The sequence below is a fragment of the Cebus imitator genome, unplaced genomic scaffold (assembly GCF_001604975.1).
Source record: "Cebus imitator isolate Cc_AM_T3 unplaced genomic scaffold, Cebus_imitator-1.0 Scaffold283, whole genome shotgun sequence".
NCBI classification, from domain to species: domain Eukaryota; kingdom Metazoa; phylum Chordata; class Mammalia; order Primates; family Cebidae; genus Cebus; species Cebus imitator.
The window spans coordinates 673,766-686,626 of NW_016107598.1; the positions used below are offsets into that span (position 1 = coordinate 673,766).

The 12,861-nt window shown below is 37.0% G+C and overlaps 1 protein-coding gene across 6 annotated transcripts in view; it reads left to right on the top strand.

Moving 5' to 3' along the window:
- ADAMTS3 (ADAM metallopeptidase with thrombospondin type 1 motif 3) overlaps positions 1–12,861 on the top strand; it is a 295,119-nt gene that overhangs the window by 269,041 nt on the left and 13,217 nt on the right. For all 6 annotated transcript variants that reach the window (XM_037728897.1, XM_037728899.1, XM_037728900.1 and 3 more), the window contains 3 exons: positions 4,202–4,367; positions 6,847–6,979; positions 10,611–10,818. In XM_037728897.1, the coding sequence (XP_037584825.1) occupies positions 4,202–4,367; positions 6,847–6,979; positions 10,611–10,818 (507 nt within the window). The remainder of the gene's footprint in view (positions 1–4,201; positions 4,368–6,846; positions 6,980–10,610; positions 10,819–12,861) is intronic.

Sequence of the window (12,861 nt, forward strand, 5' to 3'; positions counted from 1 at the left end):
CAGTGTGACTATGATATACTCAGTTTATGGTGTTCTTTGTATATCTTATGCTTGGGATTCACTGAGAATCTTGGCTTTATAGGTTGATGTTTTTTACCAAATTTGGGTAAATTTCCCATGCTGTCTTCTAGTTAGTTGTTTTCCCAAACCCTCACCCCCACCCCATCTCTCTCTTCTTTACTCCTAGGGCTCATTTAAATCAGTTGAAGTTGTTCCGCAAGTCTCAGGCTCTGTTCATCCTTTTATAATCTACCTTTTTTAAAATAACTTTTTCAGATTGCATTATTTCTTCTGAGCTCTGAGTTCACTGTTTCTCTTATGTGATCTCCAATCTGTCCTTGAGCCTATCCAGTAAATTTTTCATGTCAGATGGTGCACTTTTCTTTGCTAGAATTTCCATTTGTGGGTTTTTTTTTTTTTTTTTTTTTTTTTTTTTTTTTTTTTTTTTTTTTTTTTTGTAACTTTCATTCTTCCATTGAAATTTTCATAATACTCACTCGTTACATCTAAGTTACCCTTTAAGTTCTGGGTCTTCATGTTGTCTATTTTTTTATGGGTCACATTTTCATGCTTCTTACAGTTTTTTTCCTGTATACTTGACATTTTGGAAGCTAAATTGTAAGGTGTCTGGTTTTGTTCTGGCAGGTAGTTATTGTCAGATCATCCCAATCCTTTAAGCCTAGTTTTATTCTTCCTTATGGCTAGTCTATTTCAGTTTTGTCCTTCTTCTAATATTATGGCCTTTCTTAACTGAATACCTGAAGTTTTAGTGAGTCCTCTTCATTCTAGCTGGTCAAGAACCCCTATGATGCTCAGGCATGCCTGGTTTCTGGTATCTCTGTCCCACCATCAGCAGCCCCTCACTGTGGACCACCTGGTGTCTTGGCCAGGGATACACAGACCAATCCTCAGTCATGGCCCATGTAGATTTCTAGATCATCTCTCTAAGCAGACCCCTCTTCTTTAGTGCCCTGACCTGAAAGTTCCAAACTCTAACCTATCTCCTCAGCTCGGTGAGATGGCTGGGCTGGGCTTGGGCCCTCCTACCTGTGCCAGAGTTCAGACCTGGCCGTTGTCAGGAATAAGACCTGGCTTGTTTCTCTTCTTACAAGGATTAGTGTCCTTTGTCATGTTATCCACTGTCCAAAAATAAAAAAAGTTTCTGCACATATTTTATCCAGTTTTATAGCTTTTAATATCAGGAAGGCAGCTCCATTACTCCCTCATGGATGAAAGCAAAAGCCATCTACTTGATTTGAAATTTATTGTTAGTTTCCGTTATATCCAGAATTTTCATTTATTGGATTTCCTATACAATATTATACTAATCTAAAATCAAATTGCTCCACTCAAATTTTAGTCTTTTTTTCCTCTGAAAATTAGTTCCCTTTTGAAATATCTGTTCGAATCTTTTGCCCATTGTTAAAGTTGTTATATTTTCTTTTTGTTGAGTTTTGAGAGCTCATTGTATATTCAATATAAGTCTTCTGTGAAATACATGAATTGCAAATGTTTTCTTCCATTCCATAGGTTGTCTTTTCATTCTTTTAGTAGTTTATTTCGTGGAGCAAAATATTTTAGCTCTACTGAAGTCCAGTTTATTAGTATTTTCTTTTGCGGATCAAGATTTTGGTGTTATGAAAGTTTTTGTCTAATCCAGCATCAAAACATTTTCTCCTACTTTTTTTGGTATACGTTTTAGAGCCATGAATTTTACATTTAGGTATATTAATCACTTTGGGTTAATTTTGCATAAAGTGTTAGGGCCTTATTTTTGCATGTAGATGTCTATATTAGTATCTATTTTTATAAAACAAATTACCCTCAAACTTGGTGGCTGAACACAAGCAGTATTTATAGTTTCTGTGAAACATGTATCTGGACACCACTTAATTATTTCTGGCATAGAGTATCTCATAAGTTTGCTGTCAGCTGTGGCTATAGTCATCTCAGAGCTTGGCTGGGTTACTTTGCTTCCAAGCTTAGTCACATTGCTCCTGAAAGGCCTCAGATGATTGTTTCCCAACTTTTCCATGTGGTGGCTAGCAGTCCCTGATTCCTTGCCACCTAGGCCTCTCCATAGGATGCTTATATGTCCTGACATTATGGCACTGACTCCCACTAGAGCAGGTGACTCAAGTGAGAGAGAACATGGGACAGTGAAACCAAGACGGAATTTTCAGTCCCTTTTTACCTAATCTTAGATATATTTCTTAAACTACCACAATGTCCAGTTGTTTTGGCACTATTTGTTAAAAGACTGTCCTTTGTCTATTAAAATGCCTTTTCAATTATGTCAAAAATTAATTATCCACATTTATATGTTAACCAAAGTTTTAGATTATTTTAAATATGAGTGATTGGAGGTCAGAAGCTCTGCTTCACATGGCTATAATTATATTGTATTCTTTTCTAGCAACATGGGTATCTGGCTTTAGAGACCTGGTGCTTAACATCATGATAGATGCTTCAAGGCCTGCCCGCTGATTATAACCTAACCACAGCAAGTGGTGTGGGCTGGAGATACAAGGGGGAGATTTGCAGCTAGGAGAGGAAGATGTGGACAAGCAATGCTCTATTATTATGACATTTCTTTTCCATTCCGAGTCCTGGATCATTGGGGGCAGAAAGAATTAGATATCTGGCTAGAGTGTAAGGATTGTTCAAATGGTGCTTGATTTTTAATGCTGTTTTAAAAACAAAGAAAAAAAAAAGAGAATAAAAGCCAGGTAACCAGATCCTCTACCCCACTGGTTTTACTATCACCTCATTTCTCAAACAAAAGATAGTTCTAAAAATTTAGGTTGAGAATACCAATGAATAGCATTTCTTTCTTTGCATAATTAGTAAAATCCTATGAAAGCTATGTGAAAATCAATTAATTTTTTAAAAGACCACTTTACCCTGAAAAAAATTAAAAGGCAAGAGACAAACTGAGGAAATATTTGCAACTCTTATGACAAAAAGAGATTAATATCTTGAGTGCACAGATTACTTAGGAAAGAAAAAATACAGTTCCAATAAAAAATACGACTGTCAGTCATGCAATGTACAGTATTCAAAATATAAGTAATGAACAATTAAAATCATATTTTCCCCATCCAATTAATGAAGTTGAAAATTGTATATGTAGTGTCAAATGACCACTTTCATACACTCTCATTAAAATAACAATTGTTCTAACTGTTCTGGAGGACCAGTCGCCAGTCTATCATACAAACTAGAACTATAAAAAGCATTTGTGACCTTTAGTCTACTAAGAAAAGCCAGAAATCCCCATAAATGCAGGGAAAATTTCTAATCAATACAAATATTCAAGAGTGACCACATACTTATTAACAATAATACCTAACACTTTTAGGATTAAAGACCATGCTGACATTTAAAAATATGTTTTCTTTTTTTAACTTTTTTTGTACAAGTGCAATTTAGCCACATAGATATATTGCGTTGTGGTTAAGTAAGGACCTTCAGTGGATCCATCACTGGAGAAATGCTCATTGTACCCACCAAGCAAGTTCCCATTATTCAATTCAACCCCCTTCCATTCCTCCCAACCCCTCTGAGTCTCCAATGACCATCATTCCACACTCCAAAAGCATATTTTCAAAGAATATGTACTATCTTGAGAAATGTGCATAACACATTACATGAAATAAACAAGGCCAGAAAAGTATATATGTCTGTACACACACACACACACACACACACACACACACACAGCCCCGCAAATATCTTGAGGAACTATCACAATAATAAAAGTGACTGGTTTTCTCCATTTAGGTAGAATTATGATTATTTTCTTTATATTTTTTCATAATATATATATTTTCTGGAGGGAACATTGCTATCTTTATCATCATAACAAAACAATTTTCTTTGAAAACAATTTTAAACTGCATTTAAAAACTGGTATAATTTAAGGAAACCTATAGTGAATCTTATAAAGTTATTATTTTTATAATACAAACTCTTTTCAGTGTATATATTTTTAAATACTTTTATGTTAAAAGTTTTAGAGCTATTTCATCTTTTTCTTAAACAGGTCACATTTGCACTATAGTTGATAGAAATAACATAATTTTTGAAACTCTGAAAGTTTTCAGTTTTAATATGAGCATTATTCTGAAATATTTATAATTTTACACTCAAAATTTAAAACCCTCAGGTGATTTACATATTGATTTCTCGTGTATGTTAGATTATACCTCAAGAGAACGATACCCGCTCTAGCCTGACATACAAGTACATCATCCATGAAGACTCTGTACCTACAATCAACAGCAACAATGTCATCCAGGAAGAATTAGATACTTTTGAGTGGGCTTTGAAGAGCTGGTCTCAGTGTTCCAAACCCTGTGGTGGAGGTAACAACTGAACACATTTATTATATTAAAATGTAATGCATATAAAAGTCAATCTTGCTTCTACCTTTAGGGCTGTCTCTAATCGAGGCCACAGTCTGAGAAACACCAAACATAGCCACCAAAACATCAATACAAAATGTGTTTACTAAAATCTCAGTATCAGCAAATAATAGGATTCCTTTCATGACAGTGATAGACCTTAAAATCCTCTTGCCCTTTTCTGTCAGGTTCTTTGTTTTGCATTAACTGTCTTGGTACCCTTAATCACTTTATTCTTACCAAACTCCAGAACTCTCCCAAATTCACTATACTCTGATCCTCACCTTTCTTCTTCTCTACTTTTACTTTCCATATCTCTCTGCAGTTCTGTCAGGATTAATAAAAGAGCTATTGGTTACATGACTGTGTAACTGACTATGCGATGTATTTGAAACCAGCTACTATTCTAAATGCTTTTTATATCAATGCATGAATACCCACAATGGCCCCTGCGATTGGTACTATTGTTATCTCTGATTAAGTCATAGCAAAACTGAAGCACACAGAAGATAATTTCCCAGAGCCCATAGGATTCAGACCCAGGTAACCTGGCTTCTGAACACATGCTCTCACTCCCTGCACTGTGCTGCCTCCGTTCCCTCCCCAGAGTCCATTAAGCTGGGCTCAATGTTTCTCAATTTTTCCCATCATCCATTCCTCTAGTTCTAAACAAGTGCTCCATTACCAATTCTCCCCACATGGGTAAGAGAAGGCAAGAGGCGGTTACAAAACTGACAGCAGATAATTGAGAACAAAAAAATTGTATTAGGCAATACTTGTATAAATTATTTATTTTATAATTTTAAGTTCAAGCCTGTATTTCCAAAGTGTTTTCTTGAGGGAGGCATACAATATTTTTAGTTAATTATTTTAGATGCTTATTTAATTCAGATCCTCCCTTCTGCTGTACTCTCAACATTTGCTTGGTCATAATATTTATCAGATATACCTTCTTCATATCTACCACATCTATTCCTTCTTCACCAGACTTCAGTCACCATATTAGGAGGGACGATTATTGCAATAGCCTTTTAGCTGGTCAACTAACATCGATGTTCTTCTTTTCCTTAATTTACAGGGTAATTTTTTTTGAATGAATGAATAAATGAATGGTAAATTATATTATTTCCCAGATTAAAATCCTTCAGTCTTCCAATATGTTGTCCTGAAGACACATCACTGTTTTATGTAGCATTCGTGCCAAAAGTGAATAACCTCAATTTTATCATTAGAACACAATTAAACAGGTCCAAATTTTGGAACATTTTATAAAACAAATGGTTTTTACATTTCAAAAATAGTAATGCCATAAGACAAAGAGGTTCAGTAATTGTTTCTGATTGATGGAGGTTAAAGACGTAACAGTTAAATGCAACATATGATCCTTGATTTGAAAAGTATTGCTACAAATAACATCATTAGGGACAACTGAACATTTTTGAATGGGTCTGTATGTTATGTAATAATAGCATTATATCTATGTCAAATGTCCTGATTTTAAGAATTATAGTTATATAAGAGAATGTACTTCTGAAATCTGTGCTTAAATATTCATTTCGCAGTGAGGGATCAGGATGTCTGCAACTTTCAAGTGGTTCAGCAAAATTATATATGTATTTACACACATACGCATATATGAAGAAATATAGCAAATGTGACATAGTCACAAAAAATCAATCTAGATGCAAGGCATACAAGTATTCATTGTTTTTTTTTTTCCTTACAATTTTTGGATTAGTTTGGATTTTTTTCAGATATATAGACATAATTACAAATATAAAAGTTGATGCTTGAGTGACCCTCAGTAACTCCCTATAACCTTCAAGAATAATGTCCAAACACTTGTTAGACACTGAAGGCTTTCAAGATCTGATCCTTCCCTGTCTCCTGCCCTCTTCACACATGATACTTCAGCCATCTGAAGATGCCACAGTTTTCCATATGTTATTTCCTTTGCTTAGAGAATAATTCTGCTTCATTTCTTTTACTCCATACTGTTTGAACTGCAGTATTCTGCTGAAGCAAACTGTGGATCCTCCAAGCTTTCCCCTCCCCTCCTCCAAGTTTCAGATCTCTTCCCTCTGTGTTCCTTTGCTGCCCTCTACTGTAAGTTCTTTACTTAGTTCTCTAAAAGCCTAATAGGTCCCTAGATATTGTCACAGTGGTTTTCAGATCTGTCTCTCACACTGGACTGTGTATATTTAGAGCCTAGTTCTTTAACAGGTTTGCAGTTGGAATATTTATCAAATATATGTTCTCAAAAGGCAAAATTTTTTGTTTATTTAATGTTCTTTGGGACCTTCAGCACCTACTGAAGTGATTGGCTAATTGTATGCACTCAATACATATTTACTGAATGAATGAATGAGTGAGTGAATAATCAAGTAACTAACAGCATGAATAAGTGATTAAATCCAAAGAAATTTATTTCCTTTTACAGGTTTCCAGTACACTAAATATGGATGCCGTAGGAAAAGTGATAATAAAATGGTCCATCGCAGCTTCTGTGAGGCCAACAAAAAGCCGAAACCTATTAGACGAATGTGCAATATTCAGGAATGTACACATCCACTGTAAGCATTTATTTTAACTATCATATCTAGAAGTCAAAATCAGAACTTAACTGCCTTTAGCTCTTTTTAGTTTTTATTTCATTTTCAGTCAAAGCTCTATATATACATGGTTTACATAGTCAAGTCACTTTACAGGAATTACATAAAGCTGTAGTTCTCTGCCTTTCACCACATTCTTTTTCCTCAAAAAACCACTTTCAACCATTGTATTTTGACATTTGGTAATTACTTTCTTCCTTCTCTCTATGTAAAATGTTTTTGCTTCTATTCCTTGACTTTTGGGGAGGTAAGGTGTCAGACATTATACATTTAATTTTCACTGTGAAATCTGAAGATTGTATTATTTTACGATCCCTCCATAAATACAGAACCACAGGCCACACTTTTTCCTTCCCTGCTACTTCCAATACTGACCTAACATACCTTTTACTGATTGCAATATGCAGGGTTTATATTAACATGTATCTCTTTTAATACCTGAGTCACATATCATCCTCTGGTTGATTTCCTTCTTGTGAAATTGTTTATTTCAGAATAAATGAATATCTTGATTGTATGTACTTGATCTTCTAGCACTTTTTCCCAATTCATTCCCAAACTCTCTCAGTATCAGTCGCCTCTAAATACTAAACATCCAGTATCCTGTCACTTTAATCTCCATAGACACAGGAGAGTCTTAGAGAACGGAGAGCTCTCTGTGTTCCAGCTCCAGCCTGGACTTTTTACCTAGGGCTTCCTTTCATCATCTTCCTAGGAATTCCAACTACCTTTCTCTTCTGTGGGATCTCCTGTTATTCTAAACTATAATATATCATCCTTTGGACTCAAAAATATTGTTCTGTTATTTTCTGCATTCAGGTGTTGCTGTTGAAAAGTCAGTTGCCATTCTGATTCTCAGTGCTTTCTCTGTGACATGTTTTGGTCTGTCTTTCAAAGTTTGTAGGACCTTCATTTTATTTCTAGTGTTCTGAAATGGACTTGGTGCCCATTTTTACACATCATTTTGCTGTATACTTGTAGAGTTTTTTAATTGAAAAATAAAAAATGTTTTTATAGGGTACAATGTAATGTTTTGATGTATGCATAAGTTGCGGAATGATTAAATCCAGCTAATTAACCTATCACATGCTTATCATTTTTTTGGTGGTGAACTCATTTAAAATCTGCCCTCCTAGCAATTTTGAAATATCCATTTCAAAATTGTTAGCCATAGACACTATGCTGTTTAGAACTCAAAAACATATTTCTTCTAACTGAAACTTTGTACCCCTTGACCAACATCTCTCCATTACCCCTTCATCCTCACCCAAGCCCCTAATCACCACCATTCTACTCTTTACTTCTATGAGTTCCACTGTTTTATATTCCACATATCAGTGAAGGTCACATGCTATTTGTCTTTCTGTGTCTGATTCATTTCACTTAGCATAACATCCTCCAGGTTCACCCATATTGTGGAAAATGACACAAACTTTTTAAAATATAAAATGGATAACTTTTATCTCTGGAAGATTTTCTTGTATTTTTTTTTTAATTGCCCTATGTTTTTCAGTGTTTTTTCTTTCTGGGACATTTGTAGCTTGACTTTTCTCTCCTATTGTTCACTGTTGCATTTGCTGAATCCTTCATTTCTGCTATCACATTTTTAATATTCAAGAGCTCTGTTTTATCATATTGTTAATATTCAAGTATTTCTTTATCAAGGCATTTGATATTTATTTCACAGATGCAATATAATCTTTTATCTCTTTTAGAATATCAAAGATTCATCTCCTGTTTCTAAATTATTTCTTTTGAGTTATTTTCTTCCATTTCTCTACATACACCCACCCCACCTCTATCATTGACATTAGAGGATTTCTGTGTGGTGATCCTGGAATGTTCATACATGTATAAAAATGCAGTGTTTAGAAGGCTGATTAGAAGTTTGCTCTGCAGTTGTAGCTGGTGAGCTGAACTATGGGGTGATCCAACTCAGCCATTTTAAGGCCCTCAATTAGTTGTATATTTAGGCCTTTTCTTATAAAATAGATTCCATAGAGCAGAATCAATTTCTTGCCGAGGGAGTGTAAGCCATTTTAAGTGCTGTTCTAGAAATGTTGTGTGTATAGGTGTCTAAAGCGGTCTCACCATCTCACAGATGGATTTTTACATAATCTTCTGTTTTCACCATGGTTTCCTTCTCTCTTGATCATGCCTATTATATCCAGTTAAGTCTGGTTCACTTTCTACAGAGGATAAACCTCATGTCTTCTTCTGCGTTGGAGGAGGGTGAGTCGCCCTGTATGGATAAGAATCAGGAGGTCTAACTGCTTCCAAACAGACTTTTCATTAGTTCTCCTGCTTTCAATCCTGGCTTCACCCTTGTTTTCACAGCTCACACTGTATCTGGGGTCTCTAATCCCTCAATATTTCTAAAGTTCTGCCGTGCAAGTCTGTTTGCTCATCACCTTGTACTGCTGAGTTGGACTTCATTCTTCTTAGGTCTGCTGAGTTCGCTGCCATATGACCATCTGTTTTCTAGCTTCCAAAATTATGTTGTTGTGACTTCCTCTCAAATTTCTTTGCCTTTCTAGATTTCAAATTTTTTTTGTCATTTACTTTCATTCTGGGATCTTAAGAGGGAATGAAGGTAATCAGAAGTACCTATATCTGTGAAGTATAATATTTGTCTTCAAAAGAGAATCATCACCGAGGTCTTCAAAATTGAACAAAATTCCTCAGTCCAGTTGCCATGATACATTTTACTGCCAGTTGGACAAGCTAAAGCAGGCTTAAACTGTGAATACCAAAGACTGCCAAGGTTTTAGCATGGTTATATTTTGGTGCCTCACATATATGGGAAGAAAAAAAATTGCAGAGGGAAAGTAACTTTGGAAGGCGAAGTTAATTTTAGCTGAATTATATGCAGACAGATTGCGTAACCAGATGGAGTCGATGGTGGCAGCCCTTTGGGGCTTGGTAACCATGTGTAATGGAGAACTGTGTGTAATGTTGTATCCGCAGCTGATTTGTAGCGTGCTTGGGACACTGACATTGACACTAGAATTTGGGAATGTCCCCTGGTAAATATTTTGGAAAATGCTTCTGGAAATATTTCTATCAGGAGCATTCATGTGAACAGGTTTTACCCAGCTCTGATCCACACCACCCTTACCTCTTGTCATATTCTGCAGAGGATAAACCTCATGTCTTCTGGGTTGGAAGAGGGCAAATTTTTATGAGCTCTATAGAGTTCACTTGTGTTTAAATATTTTAACTGATATGACTGTTTGTTTTATTTCTACAGTTGTTGCTATCCTTGAAAATTGCCTTCATGCCTAAATCTAACAGGAAAACTTTAAGATGAATTTCAGAAACCCTCTGTAGATCCTCCTTTAGGAAAGGAGGAGGTTTCAGAGTCACTGAGAGGCAGAAAAAACAGTAGAGCATTACAAATAAAAGCTTCAGGCTACTATTGTTAAAAAGTTATCCATTATATCCATCTTTCTGAAACCACTTCCTGAACTGCAATGTGCCCCACTAGGTTGCAGGTTATTCAGAGAGCAGAAAAGTCTAGGCTTTGCCATGCGGGCATGTGTACCCTATACATCCCAGTGGTAATTTCAATATGAACCCCCCGCACCCACAGCTGGGTAGCAGAAGAGTGGGAACACTGCACCAAAACCTGTGGAAGTTCTGGCTATCAGCTTCGCACCGTGCGCTGCCTTCAGCCACTCCACGATGGCACCAACCGCTCTGTGCACAGCAAGTACTGCGTGGGTGACCGCCCTGAGAGCCGCCGGCCCTGTAACAGAGTGCCCTGCCCGGCCCAGTGGAAAACAGGACCCTGGAGTGAGGTAGGTGTGTGAATTCTGTGCATGTGTGTATAAGCACGTGTAGATATTTTAGTTTGGCTTAAACATCAGTTAGGCTTCATATGAACTGAGAAACTACTGCATATTTTGTAATTAACTGCAGGTGTTAGGAAAAATTAATGCTTTAAAATAGTTTGTGCACTTATGTTTAGTTGGTAGGGGGCAAACCATGTTTATGTGTTTTGTAACATGGAGAAGTCAGAAAGATGATTGTTCTTTTGTCTCATGTTTTTGTTGACTTCTCTATTCCCTCAGGATAAATTCCAAACCTCTGATACAGAAGGCAGGGCCCAGCCCCACTTGGCACTGCACTATCTCCTCTTATTCTTTCTTCATTCTAACTCTTTGTCTCAGTTGAAGTAAACTTTTCACTGTTCCAGACCATGCTTGTTTGAGCTTCCTACCTTTCAGCTGACTCAGACTCCCCGTCCTCCTATCTAATAATCTCTCCTTCTTGACCAAAGCTCATCTCCGTAGTCCAAATGACCACCTTGCAGGTGGTACCTTTCCTGGCAGTTCCTCCTCTACATCTGAAAGGCAGTAAAACTTAACTTTATCATGCTGTTCATGACAGAGTATTATAACTCTGATCTTTGAATCTATGAATCTATATTTGCCACTAGTACACACATTTCTCAAAAATGGTATGCCTTCTTTCCTCAGTACTCAGCTAGTGCCCAGCATACCTGTCCAGATGATGTTTGTTAATTGGCAGACTCAATGTTGCATTGTCAGCTATTACCACCTGTCTTAGGTATTTCTAAAGACTTAAAATAAGAAATCTTGGGGTCATAGGAGAAGAGCTTATAGGAGGAAAGGGCATCAAAAAGCAGAGAACTAATGAGGAAGTGGAGAGTAGGCCCAGAAAGGAAGAGACAAGCTGCTTTAACAGAATACCACAGGTTGGGTAATTTATCAAGAACAAAGGTTTATTTGGCATATGGTTCTGGAGGATGCAAAGTCCAAGAGTGTGGCATTGGCACTTGGAGATGGGGGTCCTCTAGCAGAAGGTATTACATGGCAAGGAGGCATGCAAGAGAGACAGAAGATCCTTCCACCAGGAGCCCATTTCTGCAATAACTAACCCATTCCCAAGATAATAGCATTAACCCATGCCCATACATCACCTCTGAAAGGTCCCACCTCTTAACGGTCCCGCTCAACATTGTTACAATGGCAGTTAAATTTCAACATGAGTTTTGGAGGGGACATTCAAACCACAGCACAAGTGCAGGTCACCCACATCGGACCATAATGATAACTCATTATCAGTCTCAGTAGAAGTCTCTCCTCCACAGAAACTTCCTAGGGCCATTGCATGGAAGTTTCTGAGCTTAGTTTTAGAGTAGCAAATTTTCATTTGAGAAATGAATTAAGAGCATAGAGTATTTTGCCATCTGTAAGAAAGAAGGAGGAGGCCGGGTGTGGTGGCACGCACCTGTAATCACAGCACTTAGGGAGGCCAAGGCAGGTGGATCACGAGATCAGGAGATTGAGATCATTCTTAGCCAACATGGTGAAACCCCATCTCTACTAAAATACAAAAAACTATCTGGGCATGACGGTGGGTACCTGTAGTCCTAGCTATTCAGGAGGCTGAGGCTAGGGAATTGCTTGAACCTGGGAGGCAGAGGGTGCAGTGAGCAGAGATCATGCCACTGCATTCTAGCCTGGGCAACAGAGTGAGACACTGTCTCCAAAAAAGGAAGAAGGAGTGGGGACTCTCAGTACCATGATTGGGTGGGAGAACAGACATCATCAACGTTGTTTTTAGAAACTACAGAAGATTTTAACGTTGTTACTAATCATGGCTTCTTTCATATGGAATGCTTACCAGGCATTTTGCTATATATACATTGTTTCCTTTGCCTTCATTTAGTCCTAAAACAATCTTATAAGGCAGGTATTATTATCCCAGCTTTCCACCAGATAAAGAAGATGAGTCTCATATAGAAAAAACAATGTGCCCAGGCCAGTAAATAATGGAGTCAGAATATAAACTCAGTAGTATCTGTCTTCAAAACC